The sequence below is a fragment of the Phyllostomus hastatus genome, unplaced genomic scaffold (genome assembly GCF_019186645.2).
Source record: "Phyllostomus hastatus isolate PE091 unplaced genomic scaffold, TTU_PhHast_1.1 phas_scaffold_585, whole genome shotgun sequence".
Lineage (NCBI taxonomy): Eukaryota > Metazoa > Chordata > Mammalia > Chiroptera > Phyllostomidae > Phyllostomus > Phyllostomus hastatus.
In genome coordinates, this window is record NW_025334037.1 from 10,356,456 (window position 1) to 10,381,276 (window position 24,821).

The 24,821-nt window shown below is 50.5% G+C and overlaps 1 protein-coding gene across 1 annotated transcript in view; it reads left to right on the plus strand.

Annotated features, from left to right (window-relative positions):
* The window catches only part of SLC6A5 (solute carrier family 6 member 5), a 49,265-nt gene extending 24,981 nt beyond the window's left edge, over nt 1-24,284 (plus strand). The window contains exons 10-16 of the mRNA XM_045825156.1: nt 3,306-3,430; nt 8,389-8,501; nt 9,239-9,370; nt 10,267-10,366; nt 12,487-12,587; nt 17,295-17,462; nt 19,733-24,284. Coding sequence (XP_045681112.1) covers nt 3,306-3,430; nt 8,389-8,501; nt 9,239-9,370; nt 10,267-10,366; nt 12,487-12,587; nt 17,295-17,462; nt 19,733-19,888 — 895 coding nt within the window. The 3' untranslated portion in view covers nt 19,889-24,284. The remainder of the gene's footprint in view (nt 1-3,305; nt 3,431-8,388; nt 8,502-9,238; nt 9,371-10,266; nt 10,367-12,486; nt 12,588-17,294; nt 17,463-19,732) is intronic.
* The last annotated feature ends 537 nt before the right edge of the window (nt 24,285-24,821 follow it).

Consider the following 24,821-nt stretch of genomic DNA (forward strand, 5'->3'; position numbering starts at 1 on the left):
CACATGCTCACACTCTACTTGAAGTAGAGCCAGAGAGGTGCCTCTGGCATAGGTGACCCCCGCTGAGGACTAGCTGCTGGCTTCTGGTGGCCTGCACCCTAATTTGTACTGCAGAATCTGTCACATGGGATGGAACTGAGTCCCTGGCGGTGCTGAGCAGCTAGCTGGCTGGGCCCTAGGGTAGTCATTTTGTAAGCCATCTAGTCCATGGCATAGTTGTATGGTAGCCACTGTTCAAAGTAAGGTCATTTAGTCACTCAACAAATATTTTTCTAGAGATTGCTATAAAAACTCACCTTGGTAATGGATGTGTTAATTAACTCGATGGTAGGGATCCTGTCACAATGTATACATATACTGAGTCATCACATTAGCCCTCACTGGTGTGGCTCAGTTGGTTGGAGCATCACCCTGCAAAGCAAAAGGTTGCTGGTTCGATTCTTAGTCAGGGCACGTACCTGGGTTGCAGTTTTAGTCCCTGGACTAAACACCCCAGGGACACCCCAGTCCCTGGTCTGTGGGTGTCTGAGAGACAAGTGATCAATGTTTCTCTTGCACATCAATGTTTCTCTCCCTCCTTTCCCCTCTCTCTAAAATAAGCAAATAAAATAAAAATAAAATATCACATTGTACACTTTTAAATATAACATAATTTTATTTGTCAGTTACACTCCATAAAGCTGCAAAAATGCAAAAGTTTGAGCCCCCCCCCCCACCAGATCTATTAATCAGAAGTCTGGAGGTGGGGCAGGCCCAGGAACCTACGTATTCAGACAGGGTCCTCAGGGGATTCTGATGACAGTGACGTCTGGATGTATAATGTTAGGAGGGGCTCTGGAACCCCACAGACCTGCCAGAGCCTGACCACTTCCTGCAAGAGACTGTATCTGGAAGTTAAATATGTCTATGATAAGCAATAGTAAAATAAGGCCCATTGTCTCAGGAAGCTGATAAAAAAGGAAGGGAGTGAGGAAGGAAAGAAGGAAGGAAGGATGGAAGGAAAGAAAGGAGGGAAGAATTGAGGGAGGGAGGAAAGAAGGAGGGACTGAAGGAAGGAAGGAAAGTAGGAAGGAAGGAAGGAAAGTAGGAAAGAAAAGAGGGAAGAATTGAGGGAGGGAGGAAAGAAGGAAGGAGGGAAGGAAGGAAGGAAGGAAGGAAGGAAGGAATGTAGGAAGGAAGGAAGGAAGGAAGGAAGGAAAGTAGGAAGGGAGGAAGGAAAGAAGGTTGGAAAGAAGAGAAGGAGAGAGGGTGGACTTGGAGTCAGACAGTTGGGTTTTGACTTTACCACTCACTGAAACCCCAAGATGTGGGCAAGATATAGCACTTCTCTGAGCTTCTGTTTTATCATCTATAAAATTCAGATTATATTTGGCTGAGGGGTAAGAGATGATGTATGCAAAATTTTCAGAGCAATATTTGGCACATAGTAGGTGCTCAACAAATGGCAGTTGCCATTAGTGTTATTGTTAACGATTGGAATATTTTGTAAACCAAGAAGACAAGATTGTAGGTAAGCTGTGGCCTAGGGTGGCTGGGAGGGCCCCGCAGGAGTGGGATGTGTACTGGGCCAAATTTCAGGGGGTGCAGGGGAGGAGGGAATGTTTCCAGGAGGCAGAAACTGCTGGGGTTGGGAATGCCTGGGAGTGAGTGGGACAGACATGTGGGGAGGGAGTGAGCGGGGGACTGGAGCGGCAGGTGTGTGCCTGGTGGCTAGAGAGCACCTCTGTATCAGTCTGCTAGGGCTGCTGTAACAAACACCACAGCGTGCGAGACCTAATCAGCAGAATTTGCTCACAGTTCTGGAGGCTAGGAGTCCAAGAGCAAGGTGCTGGTGGGGCTGGTTTCTTTTAAGACCTCTCCCCTGGGCTGTAGATGTCCATCTCCTCCCCGTGTCCTCACATGGCCTTTCCCTGCACGTGTTATGTGTCCTAATCACCCTTTCTTATAAGGGCAGGAGTCATATTGGAGTATAGCACCCTAATAACTTCTTTTTAACTTAATTACCTCTTTAAAGATGGCGATAGCGTCTTTACAGTCACGTTCTAAGAAACTGGGGGTTAGGAATTCAACCTCTGAATTTTCGGGGCACACAATTTGGCACATAACAGGGGAATGCCAGACTATGGTGCTTGAACTTCTTTTTTTTAAAAAAAATTTTTTAAGATTTTATTTATTGAGGGAAGGGAGGGAGATAGAGAGAGAGAGAGAGAGAGAGAAACATCAATGTGTGGTTGCTGGGGGTCATGGCCTGCAACCCAGACATGAATCCTGACTGGGAATTGAACCTGTGACACTCTGGTTCACAGCCCGCACTCAATCCACTGAGCTATGCCAGCCAGGGCAAACTTCTTTGGCCACAGCTACTCACTGACTTATGACCCGAGAATCAGTCTGCACACGGGGAAGCATCGCTCTGTGCTTTGTTAGAAGTGGAGCTGTTTGGTTTGGCTGAAGGAACGTGGGGCTGAGATCCAGGGAGTCTGGATAAAAATCCTGACCTTCCATTAATTAGCCATTACCTTCCACTGGGCTTCCGTGCCCTCATGGGTAAGCTAGGGGCAGGCAAGGCGGGTTGTCTACCGAGCACGTGTCTGTCCGGCAATCGTCCCATTCTGCCCTCACAACAGCTGCGAGGGAGGTAGGGTCGTTGCCACCATTTAAAATCAGAGGGGAAAGAAGTGACTTGCCGAGAACATGTAGGAGAATCTGGGTTTTGATTTGGCTCTGAGGCTCCACCTTGCTGTGACCTCTGTTGAGTTGGGGCTGGCTGGGCAGGGCGGACTGGGGAACCGCAGCCTGTCGCCAGCAGAGGGCGCTGGGCGGAACGCAGAGCACAGGTTGGCTCCTCTGCTCCCCTTTGCCCTTCTCTGTCTGGGCGCCCCAGCTTCAGGCTGTCCTCATACCTTGGTGGCATTTCACGGTCCCACTGCCTTCTCTTCTCTCTTCCATGGTTCCTGGCCCTGAAAGGCCCCATCCGCTCCGTTTTGGCTCTGATGGACAGACTTACCCCAGTCAGTGTAATGAGGGAACCCAGGTCCCAGCCTGTGGAGCCAGAGGCCCTGGCACAGGGCAGTTAGGGGAGACCTGTTTGCGCCTCTTGGTGCATATAAATTCAGCCCCAGGGAGTCCGTGGTCAGGACTGGTGGTCCCTTTCCTTGTGAATGAGAGAAAACAAGGCCAGCCTGCAGTGAGTGCGTGTGGAGAAATGGCGTGCACACAGACACATGTGCACACGCTGTGTCCTTCCCCTTGTCCTTCCTCCTTACCACGCACACCTAACAGCCAACTCTGGTCTCTTCCTCCAGGGACACTCTAATCGTCACTTGCACCAACAGTGCCACGAGCATCTTTGCCGGCTTTGTCATCTTCTCGGTTATTGGCTTCATGGCCAACGAACGCAAGGTCAACATTGAGAACGTGGCGGACCAAGGTACAGTGTCATTGTCGCCCTGCTGTCACAGGGCAGGTTCCTGGCTCGCTTCATGAGTCCCCATTTCTGCTCTGCTGGGGAGTTGGCCTTCTGGAGTCGGATGGTGGGTTGGACAGCCCGGGCGGCCCTTTGTGGAGGGACAGAGATATATCTTCAGTAGAAGCTCATGCAGGGTCAGGGCTGGCTGGTCCCTCACTGGGGTGGGGGGCGCTACAAAGGCCCCTGTCCTGCGTCCCCCTCCTCTGCTTCATTTTCTCTTCCCTTCTTAGCTCAGCTCCGGCCTAGGTAAGGCCTCTGCCCCTTACACCCGTTGGTGTGGGTAGAGCCTCCAGCAGGCAAAGCAGTGTCCCGGAGCTGAGGCGGACACAGGCTGCCGTGGGGTGCATTCCATGCAGGGGACTCTAGAATCTTAGTGCATCCGCTTCATGAGAGCGTGGACTTCAGAGCCCCTTTCCTAACCAAGCACTTTCCTGGTCATAGGTCAAATGTGCTTCTAGGGCTCTCTGCTCAGGGAGCAAGACTGTGATTTTTTTTTCCCCCAGTGGGTGGAAAGGTTGGATGCTGGCAGTGGAAGGGATGCAGAATAAATGGTTACTCTCTCCCCAGTCACCCCTGTGTTCATGGCCAGCATTCATGTGGCACTTCCGAGTTTACAGAGAGCTTTCCTTTTCCTCCCATTTAATCTGTATCTCTAGCTCAGCATTTTGCAGAGAGAGCGAGTGTTTAATATTTTTTATTTAACACTTGATTTCCACCCAGCCTTGTTCTCCAAAGAATTTGGGTGTTTGGCAGGTTTTGTGGATTAAGGGAGTTCGTCATGGCTGTGACTGTCTGTCATTATGATCATTCCCTAACCAGACCTTCGGGGGCTTCAGTGTAGGGACCAGGCCAGGGTGGCTTCGCCGGGCAGTCACCTTTCTTCAAGAAGCCCGCTGCCATTCTCAGAAATGGCTCAGATGCCAGCATGCGAGAGAACTAAGCCTCAGAAATGTCACCTCCTCGGTGGGCTGCTGGGTCTGTCCTGGCTCCCCAACAGTAATTAATTAGTGTTTCAGCAGGGCTGTGGGCCTCACAGAGTTAAAGAGCCAGCATGTTGCAGTGGTGCTTATCTCTCTCTGCGGAGCCTGGGAAACTCTGGGGTGTCTGGTTCTGCAGCAGTGCCCTGGTTTAGGGGAGCTGAGCCTGTGCCTCTCCCCGGTGGAAAATCCTCAGCTGCCCGGAGGGCCGGGTGGGACAGAGAGGGGCGAGGAGGCTCTGTCTTCAGGGGTACCCGTGCACCCCAGCCATCCTCATTCCCTGCAAGCACAGTAGCCGCAGCAGGTGGGGTGCTGCCCCATTTTCTAGCAGATCTGAGGTGGTTTGTTATTTTTGTGACATTACTGTCCTCATTGTGAACCAGTGGCCAAGCCACACGAGTTAACACATCTGAGCTCTTTTCTGCTGCAGGAAAGGGATTTGGGGGCATGTGTCCCTAAAACCCAGATGGAATTCTGTTTTTCCTGTATATCAAAAGCACCAGACAATTAATTGCCCAGGCTTCTCTCTCAAACTTCCCCTTTCCAGATTGTTTCTACTTCCTCTGATTTTAACGAGGAGAAAACCCGTCTAACAGGTGTGGGTTTAACCTGGCGTGTTAATCCTGGGTGGTTTCTCACCGTCACCAGCACAGGGGCGGTGGGCTTCATTCCCCATGGAGGCGTGGGCGGGGGCGTGGCCTATGAGGACTTCTTCCTGACCCCATGGGGCTGCTGGCCCTGCTCATCCGCATTTGCCTGCATGAGAACGATTTGGGGGCCTGTCTGATCCCTCTGGTACGTATACTGCAGGTTCTGATGAATGCAGGACAGAAATTTGGGGTCAGGCCTGCATTAAATGCCAGCCCCACTCCCTCCCAGCTGGGCAAGATTGGCATGTTGACATGCAGTGCGTTTTTGCTGACCCAACATCAGTACCTGCGTGCTGGTCTCTAGTCAAAATCAGGTTCTCTTTAGCGACCTAACAACACTGTGTTTTGTTTACGGCTCCTTCTAAGGGAGAAGTTTTTGTCGTAGTCATTACCCCAAATCTCAGCCATTCTGGAGTTTTGGGGGCGGAGGGTGGGACTGGGGATGAGACCAAGGTGTCCTCTCCTTTTCCCATGAGCACAGGCAAGGGCATGTGTCCTTCTCAGGCATCGACCCCAGACAAGCCGCTCCCTGGAAAGCCAGCCTCCCAGCATCACGCCCCCGGCTTCCTGTGGGGTGGTGACTCTGGGTCAGCATCAGCCCCAAGCCCTACGAAGATACTCATCCGACAGCAGAAAGGCTGGGTTAGAGCAGAGCAGATGGACACAAGTGTGTGTTTTGTGTTTAGAGTCCCCAGGGCTAGTGTGACTGTCAGGTAAGCAGACCACTAGGAAGTGCTGCCATCGTCCCCTCACCCCTAGGGCTTCAGAGACCGTGCCAATCAAAGTGAACAACCTCCAGCAGGCCTGACTGTCCAGCCATCTGCCTGCCACCTGGGTGCCAGCCCTTCTGCCCAAAGGCACAAGGGAGGGTTCAGGTGCATCTTCTGAGGACTATTCCGCTTGTAATAGGCTTCACGGCAGAGTGGCCCTTCCCCAGGTGCTGTGGGTCTCGACATGTCGCACTGACCAGGGCCCTCGGCTGTGTCTCAAGTGTCTCTCTAGGATGAAGGGTGCTGTCCCTCTAGGTCTCTGGGGCCTGTAGGAGTTGCTGGCATGCAGAGTCCCTTTGATTCCCTGTCACAGGGAGAGTATAATGGTCTGTGCTCACTGAGTTCTCCCGTGTCCAGGCATTGTTCGGAGCCCTTTATTTGTATCAACCCATGTAACTCTCACAGAAGCCTGATGAGGGCGGGTACTGGTATCTCCATGGCGTGGAGGAGGAAATGGAGCTTCGTGCCAGAGCGAACAAGGCTCCCCCGAGGTCTCACAGCCAGTGAGAGGCGGGGCCCGTGTCCCAGGGCAGGGGGCCGGGGAGCCCGCTGCCCCGCAGGGCCACACTGGCTCGCCCGGTCTGGAGCGACAGGGCTGGGCCTCTGCCGGACGCGTGGGCCTCACCTGGGCAGAACTCTGCTGTGGCTCTCAGAGAGGCCTTATTTGGAGAAAAAAATCTGAACTCTATAAAACAATATGAAAATGTATTTTTAAAAACCAGTCTCCTGCTGTTTTGGAGGAACAGCGCTTGCTGGAAAGGATGCCTTCACCGGTGCACTGTGGTAGGGCGGTGGCTGAGATGGAAGCAGGCTGCAGGTTTTGAAACCGTTTTCCCCCGGAGAAGGGCTGAGTCCTGTTAAAGCAATCGGCCAAAGTCCTCTGCTCATGGCCATTTCAAGACCTCGCGTCCACTTTATGGGCCTGACTGTCGCCAGAGCACTGCCTGCCTTTCTCCGTGTCCTGCATCCGAGACCTCGTTTTGAGCTGTAGTTGGATACAGACTTTTATGGCTCACACAGCGAGCCTTCTGAGGCTGGCTGTACTGTGTGCTCTGTAAATGCATAAAGCAGGGGTATCTGAGGCATTCAGGGCTTTGTGCTTTAAATACCCCAAGGCCCTCACCGACATTAGGAACAGACAACCTGAGAAATTCCAGTTTAAAATGTGCTGTTACTCTTTAGCTGGCAGAACTCCGGGTGCTGTGATTTCCGGCGTCTACACGTGTGTGGGCTGTATGGCCCGGGCACACGCCGGTCTCTGCCTGTTATTGTTTAGTTTTCTGCTGACAAGGAAATTCAGAACTGCCCGTCTTTGGCCATCTCAGGTAGCAGCGATCTTCCTAGTGAGGCTGTGAGGCGGGTCGGAACTGCGGGCAGGGCTGTATGATGGCAGGGAAAAGGGCAGCTCAAACCTCCTCCACCGAGATCCCATGCAGTATTCTTGGGGAAACCTGAATCAGAACTGCTGACATCCAAGTTCATTGTTCACTCTTCGTAGAAGCTAATATTCTGCAAGTGTTGGTTGTGAGTGAGGCACCGGTCTCAGTGCTCTGCCTGCATTTTCTCATCTGTTCCTCACAGCCACCCAGGGAGGTACCACTGCTGTCCCCATTGTGTGGCTGGGCATGCCGGGGGCTCTTAGAACGAAATTACTTGTCTAGGGTTTTGCCGCTGGTGAGTCGTGGAGCATGAGTTTGGGCCCAGAGCTGTCTGACCATTAGAACCCGATCTTTCCTAACCCTCACACTGTGCTTTATCACCCCCATCTCTCCCAGCTAATTCCCCACGGACCAACAAGCCCCATCTTTAGCAAGCCTTTGTAGGGCAAGACCCTGAATGTGTTAGATGTAGTTACATTTTATGTAAGTGGATTCTCCTGGAGGAATGCATAGGAGAAAGCGTGGCTATAAAGGGGAAAATGACGTTACCCTGGGCATGGTCTCTCCTTCAGAGCATGTTCTCAACCTTAGCACTACTGATGTTTGGGTCAGATAATTCTTTCTCGTGGGGACTGTCCCCTGCAGTGATGGGTGCCCAGCAGCACCCCTGGCCTTCACCCTCTAGAGGCCAGTAATCGTCCACTGCCATCCCAGGTGTAAAAATAAAAAATGTCCCCAGATATTTCCCGATGTCCCCAGGGGCTAACTCATCCCTTGCTGAGAACCACTGTTCCAGGGGGTACTGGTTACAGTCTTTCCAACTCGTCCGTGTGAAGATGGGTTTTCGTGTTCTTTCGTGGCACACAGCTTGGCCTTGCAGTCTGAGTGTGCGCCTTGGCACAATTTTCGAGCCTTTCTTCTGAGTTCCCCAAGATATGGATGTGATTCCCCTGGTCCTTCCCTTCAAGGAGCTTGAGATCTAATTGGGGAAATGGTTAAAAATGAGTAAAAAAAATATAACCAGTGGGAGCAGCATACAGTCAGTAATAATACAGGATCTCCATGGAGAGAGGGCCTGGGGGCTTCCAGGAAGAGGGGGCCTGGAGCTGGGGCTGTCTGCAATCACTGTCTCGTTCTTTCCAGGGCCAGGCATTGCGTTTGTGGTTTACCCCGAAGCCTTAACCAGGCTGCCCCTCTCTCCGTTCTGGGCCATCATCTTTTTCCTGATGCTCCTCACTCTTGGACTTGACACTATGGTGAGTCCCTTCTCCTCCCACCCCTTCCCCAGGCTCCTTCTGAGCACTTCCTTCTCCTGGGTCCTGTGTCCAGCTGGCAGCAGGGGACAGGCTTGGTGGTACCTGGATTTTTTCTCTCAGCTATGTCGAGATGGTGAAGTTCCTGTCTAGGGCTCAGATAACCTTCTATTTGCGGGTGACTAGTGGGATGGTGCCAAGGAGCCGTCCTCTCCTCCTTTATTCTTTGCTCCATTTTCTGGGCAAGTTTAAGCCTGTGTATTTCCTGTGCTGGTGTCCTTTTGCCAAAGCAAATTCTGTGGGTCTGGGTGAGGGGAGAATAACAGGAAGTCAATTTCAGGGAAATTGCTGGGGGCCTGAGACTGCTGACTACCAGTCATGCTGACAGGCACTCTGAGTTCAGTAGTTAGGTACAAAGAGGGCTTTTCCTCAAGGAGAAGATCAAAACAGGTGAGCTGGAGGAGAGGAGTTCATACCTCATGAATGCAAAGTGAAGCTTCCCGTGTCCTGATGGGTGAGTATGAGTGCAGGCTGGGGTGGGGCGGCTGTAGCCACAGCTGCCAAAGTTCATGTCCTGCTTGCATTCCCCAGTGGGGTCTTTGAGACCCAACAAGGGAGTGCAGTCCTAGAAAACACACCTGATGCAGACGCACCCGCCCCGGTGGGAGGCACAGAGGGCTTTGGGAGCCGTCGGGACTGCGTGGTCTCTCTCCGATACCCTTCTCCCGGCACCCTTCCAGTTTGCCACCATCGAAACCATAGTGACCTCCATCTCGGACGAGTTCCCCAAGTACCTGCGCACACACAAGCCGGTCTTCACTCTGGGCTGCTGCGTTTGTTTCTTCATCATGGGCTTCCCAATGATCACTCAGGTGAGTTGGGGCGGGGAGGTGGGGACCTGGCGGCTGTCTGTCCTTCCAGACTCAGCTCTCAGACTCATAACAATCTCCAAATCCCTGCCATCTCTTCAGACTTGGCACCAATCTGTTAGGGATTCTGACCACACAGGGAAATATGTCTCCTTAGCTACGAGTGGCACTTCCAGCATCTTCATAATTGAGATGTAGCCTTCTTGAGCCAAAGAGACAGGTGTGACCCACTTTTAAAAAAAAGGCAAAAATCCAAAGTTACTTTGGATTACTGACCAGAGAAATTTCCAGTTGATCATAAACAAGAGTCTGAAGCCACCTGAGTTCCTTCTAGTCCAGAGTGTCTTGGTACATCGAGTGGTACCCTCAGTATATGTATTACTTTTGTTCTCTGTGTGACCTTGAGCAAGTTACCTCTTTGGGCCTTAGCATCTTTATCTGTAAAATGATGGCTTGGAATGGGATAGTCTCTCAGCCTCATCGATCCTAGAGAGACTTACAGAGCGCGGTAAAGATGCAGACAGGATGCAGGAGGAATGCCCAAAGTCACCTAAAGGTTATAGGAAGGTCAGTCAGACACATATGTGGGTAGAAATGATCATCTATTGCTTGAAGCAAAAGCACAGCAATCTGGCTGCTCTCACGTATGCACCTTCAGATGCTGATCTTCGCCTTTTAGGAGTAAGATGTTACATTGTTTCCTGTGCTTCCTTCTTTGATTGGCTCAGAGTCTCTCAAGGGACCGCTTTGCTACCATGGCAAGGCCTCTGGCTGGTGTACTGGGTCGGCTTTAGGGAGGGGAGGTCCCCTGCCTTCCGCCTGCACCCGACCCCCGTCTGCGGCAGAGGTGGGAGAGAGCCCAGGCTGGGCCCACCGATCTTGTTTCTCTTCCCCGCTAGGGTGGAATTTACATGTTTCAGCTGGTGGACACCTACGCTGCCTCCTATGCCCTCGTCATCATTGCCATCTTTGAGCTCGTGGGGATCTCCTACGTGTACGGTAAGGAGGCAGCTGTGCCTGCTGCTGCGGCAGCACTTGGTGTGGGTAAGCGGGCTTTCCATGTTTAATAAGACGATGGGAAGCCTTAGTTGCTGTGACTTAGGCAACCTAAGGGAGCTGCTCCTTTATTGCCAAGCTTGCCACAGGACCACTGAGATGCAGATTTAGTAGAGAAACAGCTTTGACGCCTCTTCCTTTGGTTCTCTCCCGTCGCACTGGGCAGAGGGCCTGGTCCAGAGGCCACCCAGTGAAGGCATGGATGGCACTGAAGGAAAGACACACATTGCCATCCAAAGATGGGCAGGGCTGCTGCTCAAAGCACACACTTCTTTCTTGCCTGTGGACCCCCTTCCCTCGTGGACTGGCCTCCCCAGAAAGGCCCTCAGAGCGCCTGTGGCCCAGTCCCCTCAGTAAACCAGCCAAGGCTCCAAGGGGGGCATGCTGTCCCCCAGGGCACGCAGTGAGCGGAGGCAGAGCCAAGTTCCAGTCTCAGATCCAAACTGCCAGTCAAGCGCTCTTCCCACTGCATAGCGTTTGCAGCTGACCCCCATCAGGGCTGCCTTGAAGGAGAGTGGGAAGCTCACTGTGCCCCGAGAACTTCCTGAGTGAGTGGGGAAAGGTGCCTTCGCTGAGTCCTCGGCAGTGTTCTCAGCACCGGCCACGAGGCTCGGTGACATTCTGGGCATGGAGTAGAAGTGAATGCCAGAAGCTGAGTGCTGCCACAGCCTCAGGATCCACTCTTTTGTCAGTGGTGGCGACCTTGAACCTCTTTTCGTAACATGATGGGCTGAGATGAACCATTCTGTTCCCCCCGACAAAATGCCACATCTCCGCTTTCTATGTCAGCGAGAGACTGTCTTCTCATACAACTCCATTCTTCCCCACTTGCACATAGCAGAGGGCAGGCGTTGGGGCAACAGGCCAGGAAGGAAAAGTCTGGACTGGGGCTGGGGGTGGGGGCCGTGGGCAGGTGAAGGCAGTTGGTCCAGCAGGTGCACAGGGAGGCGATGGCAAAGGGTGAGAGGTGGCGAGTGAAGGCTGGAGGAGGAGCCCTGGAGATGAAACTCCCTGCTCCTCATGGGGCTCAGGGCCCAGAAATCCAGGGGGCTGGGGGAGCCCGGGCACAGGAGGGGCCTGTGGCCAAGGTCTCAGGGAGGCAGGCCTGAGGGTGCGCAGGGGGTTATTCTCTAGGGGGGGCGGGGAGGCAGAGGTGCCTCCTCGTCTTTCCTCAGAAATGACCTAGGGGACGAAGGAACGAGGAGAATTAAGCTGAGATTGCTGGTTCCCTGGTCAGCTCCTTGCTGATGGTGAAGGAGCCTGAGTCACTCAGGTGCCTCAGCTCAGCGAGCCCACGGTCCTGAGAGACCTCAGGGAACAAGGCAGGAAACTGCACAGTTTGAAAACATGTCTCCATGGCTAGTTCTTTCAAGGAGTGGTTTTAAAACCCTCATAAGCCAAGGGGTGTGGCTCCATGTGGCCTTGAGAATGAATATCTTTCCTGCATGTTCCTTTAGTTGAGTTGACCAGTGACCAAGAAGATAGCAGCCCCTTGAGCTCTAGCAACGTGGGCAATGTTCCACTCGGAACTCATGTGGGTTTTTGCCTGACGATATCATCACACAGAGCTAGGATAAACCGATTCTCGGAGGACAATCCTTGGGAGGGGGCACAAAAACCAATGCACAGAGACTCTCACTCTGAATCCCAAGGCTTTTACAAAACACTGTACTTACTGAGTACAGTCTGAGTTGGTTTTGCTAGAGTTGCTGCTGAGCACATAAGGCCACCTCTGAAAACAGCCAAGTGGGTCGATATGCCCGGTGGTGGCAGGGCTGAGACTCCTGGGCTAGACCTGAGCTTTTTAGATGTCACTGGGTGTGTGTGGGGGGTGACACTTTTGAACCTCACTGAAGAGAGTATGTAGGGTATCTCTTTACATGTCCAATTTTCCCCGACCTTCCCGGCAGTGAGTCACGTCTGATAGTTTCTTGCATCATTGGGGTTATGTGGATGCCAGGCTGGGGCCGCCCCTTGCCAATGCACTTGAGTGAGGGGCTCTCATGCTACCCACCCCCCGCACCCTTGCCCCTCATGCTTTGCCTCCCCTTGTGTGTTTGCAGGCTTGCAACGGTTCTGCGAAGATATAGAGATGATGATTGGCTTTCAGCCAAACATCTTCTGGAAGGTCTGCTGGGCGTTTGTCACACCGACCATTTTAACTGTAAGGACTGCATGCTTCGTTGTGCCGAGAGCACCTTGCATCTGTATGTGGCTCACATGAGGACTGTGCCTACATGAGAGCCTGGGGAGCTAGGAGGATGGGTGTTCTTGTCTTTTGGATGTGGGAAAGAGGTGAAGCAACGTGCTTACTGGGCCTTAGCTGGCTGGGTGCAGAGCTAGGACCCAGGCACAGATTGGAGCATCTTACGGAGCATTTTCCACAACCTCAGCCTGTCTCACGCACTGGTGGCAGATAGCGATTCCACGTCCCACTGCTAACTGTGGTCTGATGCGTGCTCACCGGCCTGTAGTGAGCACAGAATGCTGTGGATGGCTTGTCGACACACGAGAAAAACATATACAGAGACAACCAGGTCCTGTGGGGGAGTAGGAAGGGAACAGCCACTCTCTCTAGTGGGGAGTGCCCCGTATCCATTCCCAAGCAGATTTTTATTGAGAAAACAGACTTAGTTTGTGGATTCACAGTCTGGCAGAAAAGATCTAAAGAAGCAGGTGACTTACAAAGGTGCAGACAGAACCCCCACTGTGATTCTGGGCAGAGATTGGAGTTTTAACATATGGCTCAAAGGGCTAGTTCATTTCCTGCTTGTGCCTTCATATTCTAATCTAATAACATCCTCCAGCAAACAGATCTCACAGGATCTTGCATATTCTATGTCCCAGGCCTGATTACCCCGGGGGTCTGCCGTTTCTGGTCTGGGCTGCACCGCCCCTGCTATTTCCGCAGGCCTGAGTTAACAGAGCAGACAAAGGCAGCCAGGAGACTTGGATTTCTCACTTCTAAGAACAAGGACTCAGGCTTTGACAAAGCCGAGGGGGCAGGGGTTGATGTCCATCACCCCTTCATTTCCACAGCCCCGAGTCTCTTCCCAGAGATCTCCTTGTGATCATGCCTGTCTTAGATGATTCCCTCCATGGGAAATCTTACCCGTCGTTGTCTAACTGATCAAGCTTAGGAGGTCAGACACAGAACAGGCAGCATTCATGCCAGGGAAATAAGTTTTGTCTCATTAGTGGCTCCTGGTCCAGAGGTCTCTCACTTAGCCTAAGTCACGGGGGGTTACAGCTTCCTGAGACAAGGCAGGGCAGTCCCCAACAGTGGTCCGGGCTGTGTTCAAAGTGCTTTGTGTATATCACGTCAGCTCTCCCCACAGCAGCTCTGTGGGCTGGGCATTATAGTCCTCTCTGTTTTGCAGATGAGGAAACCCAAACCAAGAGGTTATAAGACTTGCCTCGCATTGCACACCTAATGCACAGCAACAGCTTGGGTTTGAACCCGGGTCTGGCTGCAGAACCCTTGCTTCTAACCACTACTCAATGCAGACACTCTACAATGAATACGGCATAATATTAGACTTTCATTGTTCATTTTTATTGCTCTGAGGACTATTTAGTCAGCCTCAAGTGAGGTGATGACATTTTGAGATCAGCTGACATTCATCTTAGGGAGCAGAGCCTTTCAAGCATCAATAAATCTGCATGGGGACTTACATGCTCATCCTGTCACCTCCCTTCTTGTGCCATGGGCTGCAGGCTTTGCCTCCATGCCCTCTCTGAGCACAGTAATCCATGGAGACCTAGCGTTTCCCCCTCCTCCTCCCTGGTGGGTGGGCGTCATCTCCCAAGGCTGCAGGAAGCCAGCTGTCATTCCGTCTATACCCAGCAGGTGGCAGTAGAAACCAGATTAAGACCCTTGTTTTCCTACACAGTACCCACTTCTGTAAAGGAACAAGCCAGGATGGAAGTAAAATTGTAAAGAAAATATATGTTTTCCTTAAAAAAAAAAACTGCTACAGAATGAGTTTTAATCAAAACACCTCAACTTCTTCCTAAGAAGACAGAAGCTTAAACAGAAAAGCCATTTGGCATCCATCTCCCCCTGCACCGACACAGGCACCATTCTGAGGCCCACATTGGTACTCACATTTCAGAGGCTGTCATTTGTCCGAGAAGTCCCGCTGGATGGGGGCATGAGAGCCTAATGGAAGGGAGGTAGATTTTCCACTCTCTGGAATTCAGGGCCAAAATGTGTGCAAAGAACTGGGGGTCACCTGATCGGTAGGGAGGAAAGGCGATACCCTCCCACCTCCTGTGTTCTCTGGCTCCATCGAGCTGCGCCGTGTCCTCCAGTTACTGCTGCACGTGTCTTATTCTTGGGTCAAGTCAAAGTTGTTCTCTGTCCTAGATTCTCCGTGTCTTGCCCTCCAGTTCTGGAAGAGAGTAAGCTTCGGAGAACGTGATGACCTTCTGTAGAGAGATCGCGCAATGATAACCAGCAGTACCGTTTGTGGAGGCCTAGTAAGAGGCAAGCACTTCACGGACACTGTGTCGAAAGCTGTGGCCACTCTGCTCGGTGGCCAGTGCTTCCCCCGTTTTGCGGCTGTGTGCGCTGAGGCTAGGAGAGGCTGGGGGCTTGGCCAAGGCCACAAGGCTTGCAGGAGGAAGAGCCAAGAGCTGAATTCAGGCTTGTCTAGGCCACACTCTAATACATTGCTAAAAACCCAGTGCTCTTTAATTGTTTAATCCCAGTTTAGGGTTAAAATAATCTTCTTTATGAGTAGAATGTCAGGGAAAAGGAATTCTGGGGACTTGCTGTGGTTTTTTGAGGAAGTGCCTCAGCTATACTGTGCTGTACTTGGCTCCCATAATAAAACTCCCATCGGAGACCTGTGGAAAGGTCCAGAAAATAGTGTGAACCAGATCGTCCTGCTGTGCTTGAAAGCCAGGGCCAGGCAGCAGTGGTCAATTCTGTCATCATCATCAACCGAGGAGTCTCTGTCCTGGCCTTGGGCTGCCGTCAGCGAAAGGTCAAGGGGGCCTGACTCAGTGGCTCATCTCTCGTGGTCAGGCTCATGGGAGAGCAGGGTTTTTTTGAAGCTGACATGGCTAAGGGAAATTTATTGCAAGAATAAGTTTGCACAGAGAAGTTTGATGTGATATTTGTCCCACTGGACCTGGGTGTGGATGGACCACGCCTAACACATATTAATTGATTGATTGATTGCCATTGGACTTTTTCTATAAAATGGCTATTTGTAGTATGCTGGAATGAGCCAGGATTATGGGTTTAAATTGCTTCAAAACCCCTGAAATAAAATTGATCATTTTAATATGTTCCTTCATGGATTTATAGGGCTATAAATATTTTCCATGCAATTATTATGTACATAGTCAGATCACATTACTGAATTATACGCACACATAAGCAGATGTATTGCTATTTATATAGTAAATGAAATGGAGCAACTTACCATAAATACATTAGGCCATACTTCTAACAGATGGGTTAATAAAGCTTATAACGCTAGGGGCCAATGTTTAAAAAGGGGCCTAGAGTAAGGCATCGCTCTCCAGGAAAGCAGTTTTTTTTCAACAGTTGTCTTCAGACTCATGTTGCTCTGAATTGATGTGTCGCATTATTACTGCACCGGAATACTCACCCGCCCCAGCAGCCTGGGCGTCACAGCAATCACACAGATGCCTTACATTTGTTCAGTGCCTCATGCTTTCCCCAAACACCTCTGTAGATTATCTTTCCTGACACTGATTTGCTGCAATCATTTTTGGGCAGTTATTTTACTGCTTAAGACAGAACCAGAAAGGTGGGGAGGAAGGAAGCACGTGCGTCAGTGTCCTCATGTGCATGGTTCCAGGCTGATGCTGCCGGGGGCAGGCTGGATCCAGGGAGGCACGCAATTTTCTCAGCACGGGATGTCCAGAGACTTGGCAAGAGCGGCAGGAACCCCTGTTCTGTCCCTTTGGGTGCCTCCTTTTCCAGCACACTTCTGCCCTTGTTCTGTGTCAGCCGCACTAACCAAGTCTTCCGAGGGTTCTCACTGCTGTCACTGGCCCAAGTGGGTGGAAAAAACCATGACCACTCTTCAAATGGAGGGGGGACTCTGTAGTGAATGCCAGACTCTTGCTCCCAGAAAACTGCCATGTCATCTGCAGGGTGTGAACTATATCTGTTTTCTAGCAGAGACATAAAGGTCCCTCAGTTCATTAGAAGCAGAGTGGAGATTAGCTTCTTGGCCTCCTGGCTGTCCGCCCACCATGTGGAGATGAGGCCCCTTCACCTTGAGTGTCGAAAGGGGGCTGTGCTTCTGTTCTCTTTGTCCACTGCTTATGACAGGACCACACTTCCCACTCAGTCACTGCGTGGGGACCACTCCGGGTCTCACTCAGCAGCTGTACAGTCGGCTCCTGGGTGCTGGCCATTCTCCATTCAAGGAGGAGGAGTAGGTTCAATTCCCTTTTCAAAAATTAAAATGCGTAAACTTAATGGGATTTATTTCTTATAAAAAAAAGCTAATATCTATCATAGAAAGTATAGACAGCTTCTTAAAACACCCACCACCCTGCTCCCACCTCCCCCCATCAGTCACTCCTTGGCGTATGTCCTCTAAACTCTTCCTGCTGGCCTGTGTGTCCATTCCCGCAGGTGCTTTGCTCAGGTCCTCTGGGATGCAGGGTCAGCAGCTGAGTGTGAGCATCGGCGGCACCTCTTTGAGAGGCAGTGTCTTCATTTGGAGAATGGGTTACTGATACTTCCCTTTCAGGGCCGTTATGGGTGTGCAAGGAGATGGTAGATTTGTGAGCATCAAACCTGCAGCAGGGGCCCAGCGCACGGCTGTGCAATGGAGGCTGCTTCTCCCCCCTCATGCGTGTGTTCCCCTTTTCTTCCCAGTTCATCCTCTGCTTCAGCTTCTACCAGTGGGAGCCCATGACCTACGGCTCTTACCGCTACCCTCCCTGGTCCATGGTGCTCGGATGGCTGATGCTCGCCTGCTCCGTTATCTGGATCCCGATTATGTTTGTGATAAAAATGCATCTGGCTCCTGGCCGATTTATTGAGGTACGTCTGTCGGCTTCTTTCCCCTCCACCCCCTCCCAAGGGAGCTGCTCTGAAGGCCCTGTGCATTAAACAAAACAAAACAAAAAAAGGTTCAGCAAACTTATTCTGGAGGGAGACCTGGTGATTAAGTGATTGCAGTTGCCACTGTTTCTATGAAACCCATTCTTATTATGTATTATTCCTCTGATGGAGGCACTGAGCCAATCCGTAGGCTGCGCTGTTATTACGTTATTCCTCAGCACGGCCACAGCTCCGGGCGGTCCCGAGCCAAAGCCTCCTCTTTCCCAGAGCTTTCTGCTCCTCCGCCCTCACCCAGTTTCAGCCCCAGGGTTTGGTTTTTGACCTCGCATCACACTTCCCCCCTTCCTGATGGCCCTCTCTGTTCAAGGCTCTCCCTCCACACATCTATAGCCATGAAATTAAAAATCACTGCCCTTCTGTCGTGCCTGCATTGGGGGTGGTCGAGGGGTCCAGGCTGATTAACATGTCCCCATGCTATAGAGCGTAATGAAAGGCCCAGAGCATGGCCGGCAGAGATGAGACTTGTCTTTCTCTGTCAGTGAATCCCTTCCAGGACCAATTTCTCAATTATAATGCCCCCCCAAAAATCCCCCCACATTCACTCTAGAGTGGATGGGAAGGGGACTGACTGCCACCAGTAAAGTGTGGTCAGGCTTCTGTTATTTATGACAGGCCACTTGCTCAGACATGCTTAGACCTGCACTGCCTCCGTCTTGAAGACCCAGAGGTCTGGCATTTCAGACCAGACTGGTGCTACTCAGGGTCTGGCCCAAGGACCAGCAGCACCAGCACCCCTGGGAGCCCATTGGAAGTGCAAAAGACCAGACTCCAGCTGGGGTCCACGAAGCCTGGGTCGGGGGCAGTGGGACCCGGGTGGCTGTAGCTCCCAGGTGATTCTAATGTGCACTGCAGTCTAATGGCCACGGTGCAGAATCCACCTGCTGGTAGAGGGCAGTGCGGACCAGCGATGGGGCTCTACTCTCGGTCAGCCAGGAGGAGAAAAGAAAAAGAGGTCTCTGGAATGTATGGTGGAGGCTCAGGAGGGGAGAACCCAGGTGGGAATAAAGCCCATGAGTAAATGTATAAGCAGATGCCCACATGCTGGGGGAGGTAGCCTTTGTTTTCACTGGACTAAAGAAAGACGGAGACAGACTTAGCAGAGGGAGATGTAGGAGCCTTCTCCCTGAGGCAGCATTCTGGTTCTCATCCTCAAGAAATTCTATCCATTGTCCCCTTGAGGTGCGTTACTGTGGCCTCCCTGACCCCAGGGAGCTTGTGTGTGGCCCCAGTGGAGCCTCCCCACCCACTGACTGATGCAGGAATCTCTTCCCCTCTGAACAGGAGCTGGCTTAGCCTCCGCTACTTTTTGTGTGCTAGGCTGAGATTCTCCACACTGATGAGTGGGCTGTATAAATTTACTGTGGTTCATTTGGGACACCAAGGTTGCAAACTGATAATTAAGGGGAGATTACACTAACAGCTGTAAGAAGCAGCTTCACTTTAATAGCTGATAAACATGTAATTGTTCTCTCTTATGTAGTCAGAAATATGTGTTCCTTCCTCTTTCTAAAATACGTTTCAGTCAAATTATGGTTTCCATAAGAGGTTCAGCTGAAGGATTAGAGACATCCCCATTATTTTTAGCTTGCCTGCGAGAACCCAGCACTGCTGAACCTAGTCAGAAGCAAGTATTTTTGTCAATAGATAATTAAAATCTTTTCTCACTCTTGGCAACATATCTTTGGGGTTGGGATTTTTTTTCTCTGGCCATATTTATACTTTTGGGAGATATGCTAAACAAAATCCAATTATGTTGATGCAGCAGCCCAGTGTTGACACTGGAGAACAAAAGTAACGGAGCCCACGTGTCCTTTGCAAATTGGGTTTGGCAGTGGAGAGGAATGTGCAGGGGTTCCCTTCATTTGGAGGGACAAAGTGTGTAATTAGAATCTGGGTCCTTTACCCTCTATTAATCTTGTGCAAGGCAAACCCCCAGCAGCTGTCATATTGCTTGCAGGGTGATGTAAATAATTTCAAGTGAACCAAACTGAGTCTCCTATTTAATGCATCCGTGGCCTGGGTAATTAATGGCTGATCTTCCTAGCTGCTTCTCCTGGTGGGGACCTCTCGGCTCAAGAGGGCGCTCTGGCAACTGTGGTTGGGCACGGTTTGGAGACGAGGGGTGGAGGTGCCTTGGGGAAGCAGGTACACTATGTCTGTGACCCTGTGTGTCTTTGGCTTCTTTGCAGAGGCTAAAGTTGGTGTGTTCGCCGCAGCCGGACTGGGGCCCGTTCTTAGCTCAGCACCGTGGGGAGCGGTACAAGAACATGATCGACCCCCTGGGAACCTCGTCCCTGGGACTCAAACTGCCAGTGAAGGATTTGGAACTGGGCACCCAGTGCTAGTCTGAGGGCCTGGGACGGCCCAGACTCGATCCCCTTTCTCCGCCCTGCCTCGCCCTAATGTTTTCCCCAGCTTTCTTCCCGTTTTTCTTCTTTCTCCCCACATCTGGGTTCATATCTGTGCATGAGAGTGGTAACGTAGGACATAGCGTCGCATGCTGTAGTGAAGAGCTAGACAGACCACCTGAAGCGCTGAGCGCTCTTTGCCTGCGTCCACGGTGTCCGTTTCCAGTAGGGTTGGTCCCCCGAGCACGCGCTTTACCCCACGGGAGCGGATCAACTAGGGGAGGGCTTTCCAGGGACGTCACAGTGCGCACGCGCGATTTGGCTCCACAGAAACGTCCCCTGTGTGTTGTCCCGGGCGGTGCCCGCGAGGCACGTACTGATGGGCAGAATCACAGGACCGTTCATTTGGACTCCGCAGTGTCGTGGAGCTGAGCTGAGCAGCGTAGTGCTCGCGTTCAGACACTGAAAGATCAGGGCAGGGTCCACCTGGAGGGTCAGCGGTGGTCAGGAAATGTTTCAGAGTAAGGCTTGGGCACCGCCGAGATGACTCACCCCTGGGAACATTTTGTTCCTTCGGACCAGCTGTCTCCGGTGGGCCCAGGACGCTCAGATACTAGGTCCTGAGCACTGTGGGTCTTGGCGAAGGGTCGGTTCTCTTCCCGCAGTCGTCTCTAAACAAAAATCACCATATTTGTGAGTTCTTTGGGTCATTTCCTCCACCTCCGCATGAGAGGCCATCCTATAATTTGTGCCTAGTTTGTTGTGCATTCCCAATGGAGCTCCATTCCAGCCTCCCATCTGAGCGCTAACCAGGCCTAACCCCGCTCAGCTTCCCAGATCAGACGGCACCGGGTGCATCCTGGGTGGTGTGGCCGCAGACTCCATTCCAGTTTCTACATGATGGTTAGCACCGTGGTTCAATGTCACGACCCCGTATTTCTTCTTTTCTAAATGTCTTTCTATAGCCTGTAGATACCTTGCCTTCCAACCTCTGGGAAAATGAGACTTACCCTGGTTCTGTCTCTGTGTTATATATGTAAGACACACACTCTTAAAAGACAGAGAACTTCTTAATTTTTACTCTTCACTTTTTCATTTATAGTCAGTGCTGCTTGCGGTCATAGAGAAATCAAGCAAATGGAAAGTTTAGTAGAAAATAACCATAATATAAACTGTGCTGATAGTGCATTTTAGGTCACGGTATTTACAGAAATTTCTGATAAATACAGCTTAGGTAAGTAATGAGTGAGCCAATTAAGATGATAGCTTTTAAGTCTACAGTTAGCTAATTCAGTGTTAAGGGTTCCCAATTCCCAGCACTCAGAACTGCACTCCAACGAGAGCAAATGACGAGTCTGCAGAGGTCGGCGAAGCCGTGATCGGTGCTACCTCCTGGTATCCCGAACATGCACAGATGAAATTCTTCACATGTGACCTATGTTCAGGTCACGTGTGCCATGATGGTGTTTTCTGTCCGTATAAATAGCTAATGAATCGCAGCAGAGAGGGCGAGGCTAGAGTCGCGTGGTCTGGGTTTCTGTTTTCTTGTGGGAATACTATCTAAACTTCAAATGGCTGCCTTTAGGGGAGACCCTTTGAATAATTTTCTTTTTCTTTTTTTTCCAATCATTTTCTTATTTGTCTTCATATTACAAGGGTCTCAGGCAAAGTTTCCAGTTCAAATCTTGTATATTGATGTGACATTTTCGCCCCGTTCAGCAGCAATGAAACCCAACAACAGACCTGAATGTCACATTTGTTTAAAAATGACTTCATTTGTTAAAAAAAAAGTCTCCACTCATTTTACTGAGCTTTCCCTTTTCTAGGGCAAATATCATTGCCATTTGCCAACACCAACGTAAACTTGCAGTTTTCAAGAGCGGCCTGTGAACACGTTTAGAAAAGGAAACGGAGATGGGTGTGAACTTCCTGTTTTCATCCCCTCTGCCCGCAGTGCGTGTCGGTTCTTCCCTCTCCTTGGTCGCTTCTTCTGTCTTGCTCCCAAAGCTAGAACGTACTAGAATCCACCACAGGAACTAAACCCTGAGCATCCCCTAGACTTACCTGTAGGAAGCTGAGCTGTGGCCTCACCTGCCCCTGCGTCTCCCACGGTGACCTGTCTGCCATTAACACACATTCCCATGAGAAAGCCATATTGCTGAGAGGCCCGCATCAAGCGGTTAATTTCGTGTAGTGGCACCCAAAGTGAGCCTCTGCCATGCACACCCGGGGCAATGGGAGAGGCGGGGGAGTAAGTCAGGCTTGAAAACGGCCTGCAGCCTTTGCAACTCGAAGGCTGGTGACAAGAGCTGAAATGCATTGGCATTCTTCACGTGACCTCTGTGTTTGTGCCAGGACAAACGGCTTTTGGATTTTCTTTTTCGCTTCCTGGCTAAAGCTTGAGTCTGGTGCTGGATGCCAACCCTGTTTCTGCTAATTATTGCTGCTGTGATTAAAAGAAGGGGGGAAATCCCATGGATGTTGCCAGATTTTTTTTGTACAAACTGAAAGTTAACTTCACGGTGAGAACAGGGATCTCCTCACCAGCTAGTGAGTTTCACAGCTGGGAACAGCTGCACTGGTGTGAATTGCAATTTGCCCAGGTAAGACCCAGCTACTGGTCCTCAAGCAGCTGCATTTTTTTCTTTCCCCTACACTTTTCAAGCTTTATATACATTTTCCTTAAAGGTGAGAGGTTCTGAACCTATCTGGAAACAGTTACCTTGTAAGTTTAGTTTAGCCCATTTCTATAATGATATTTAGCGTGGCTGGGACCTTAGGGGCTGTGAGATGCATGTGACCAGACGGATGTTCCATGCTGTGTGGAATGAATGGATACGAAGAAAATGAACAGCATTGTCATGAACTGCCACTGAGAGTTCCCCTGAAAACTGCGGAAAACCTGAGTTGCTGAGGAAAGACTTTCATTGGTCCACCATGCAGAACGTGGGGTATTTTCCACTTGTGAGATTGTTTCCTAACACCAACAAATGCCAGAAGCCCATCTGAGTTAAAAAAAAAAAGCCATATGTTAAAAACAGTAACCCTGTAATATCCTTAAAGGAGAAAACAATGTATATTTCTTAACTATTGGTGTTGTGGCTTCTTATGCAAATCTTTGTCTTGGTGTATTAGTAACTTAATCTTTAGGGCTCTGTGTTTGTCATGTATCAATGTGTCTAATCTGGTCTCTTTTTCTTTCCCTTTATATTTATTTACTGCATGAAATCTGTGGTCAAGGCAAATCGGTGACCTCAACGTCTTTGAAATTTCCAATGTGTTTTTAATATGTAAGGAATGCCATCAACTTGTGTTTCGGTGAGCAGCACTTTAAAAAGACATTTCACACCATGGCTGTTAAATGGATGTGAGACTTGGGTTGTCTTTATGCTGATGTCACTTTGGGGTGCAGTTTTCCCTGAAGTTCTTATTCTGTGATCTACATGTGCCTGAGTGCTCCCTGACAGCCTTCTCCTGTCAGCATGGTTTTCCCATGCCTAGAATTATGGTTTTTCTTTCCCGTGTATCCCCTTGGCCACCGGTCACCATCCTCTCCTCAGAGACTTGCACAAGAACTGTTGTGTAATGTGTGCGTGATGGCAAGATCACACCGCTGCTGTCACACCTGGGTCTGGGTTTGTGACACACTGCTTTAAGGCAAATGACTCGAGTGAGGGCATGCTGTGTGGCAGGTTGTCTCGCAGGGGGAAAAAAAAGTTCAGGGTCAGTGAATGAGAGTCTTTCTCCTGTTTCATGCCGGGTAATCATGCAGATAACTTCCAGGCCGGGAGCAAAGTGTAAGGTGATTTAATCCTGGTCCTAACTTCTCCCCAAAGTGACCCCAGACTTTGTAAAAGTGAGGCTTCCTGTCTTTCCCAAATTTTGCTTCAGCTGGACAGAAAGACTGAGTCGTTCTGAACTGTGGTCTCTGCTCGGCCAGCCCGGAGCAGCCTGCAGCCAAAGAGAAAGCATGTTCAGATGGGGCGCCGCTCGCCTCAGAAGAGCGAGCAGCGGTTTGATCTGCCTGCCGGATTAAATACATCTTCAGGTAACCACTTGCCTTATAGGTGTATTTTACTGTTAGGATGACACTTAGTAATTGACTAGGAACTACTGTGTCTCATTTTTTGGTCTTTTTTTGCACTTTATTATGGACCTATCGTGGGGTAGGTTTATTCTTGAATTGAGTCCTTGGCGAATGTCCTAAGTGTAGGCATCTCATGTGGCCGGTTGCCTATGGATAAAGATATGTTCCCTAACCAGGTCCTTATATTTTTTCATTAACTGTACATGGAGAAAATATATTATGTTACAATGATGCATCATAGATATATATCTTAGAGAGTACATATTAGATACTGTATATTATTCATTTAAGAGGTCATTATTCTTGAGGCCCTACCTCAAAGTTTGTATTAATGTATACAAATGCAATTTACTGTATTATATATTTGCTTATTATATACTGATATAAATTAGAATTTATCCTGATAATGTATGAGTTCACAAAACCCTAAATAAATGTCCGTGTTTAAAACATGATGATCACAGGCCTGTGTCTATTACAAGCCCTTTACCCATGTTCTTTCTTTCTTAACAAACGGGCGTCGGGTCCCTCTCGGGCTCATTGTTTTTACTGGGAGAAACCTGGGGCGGAAACGGAGAGCGGCCCTCCTGGGTCCATGAGACCCATGCTGCTGGACAGACGGATATTAATTAAATTGTTATGCTCTTAACCATCCGAGTACACTATTGCTTGCTGAATTATTAATTGCCCCTTGCAGGGAAGGACAGGGAGGGAGGGAGGGAGGGAATCTGAGTGAATCCGGGCAGAGGCACTGGGCGAGGCGAATGCCTGGGTGTGTGTTAACGATCCCGTTGTCAGTCTTCGATTCCGCTCCACTTCAGCGGACATGTGCGCAGCTCCGGC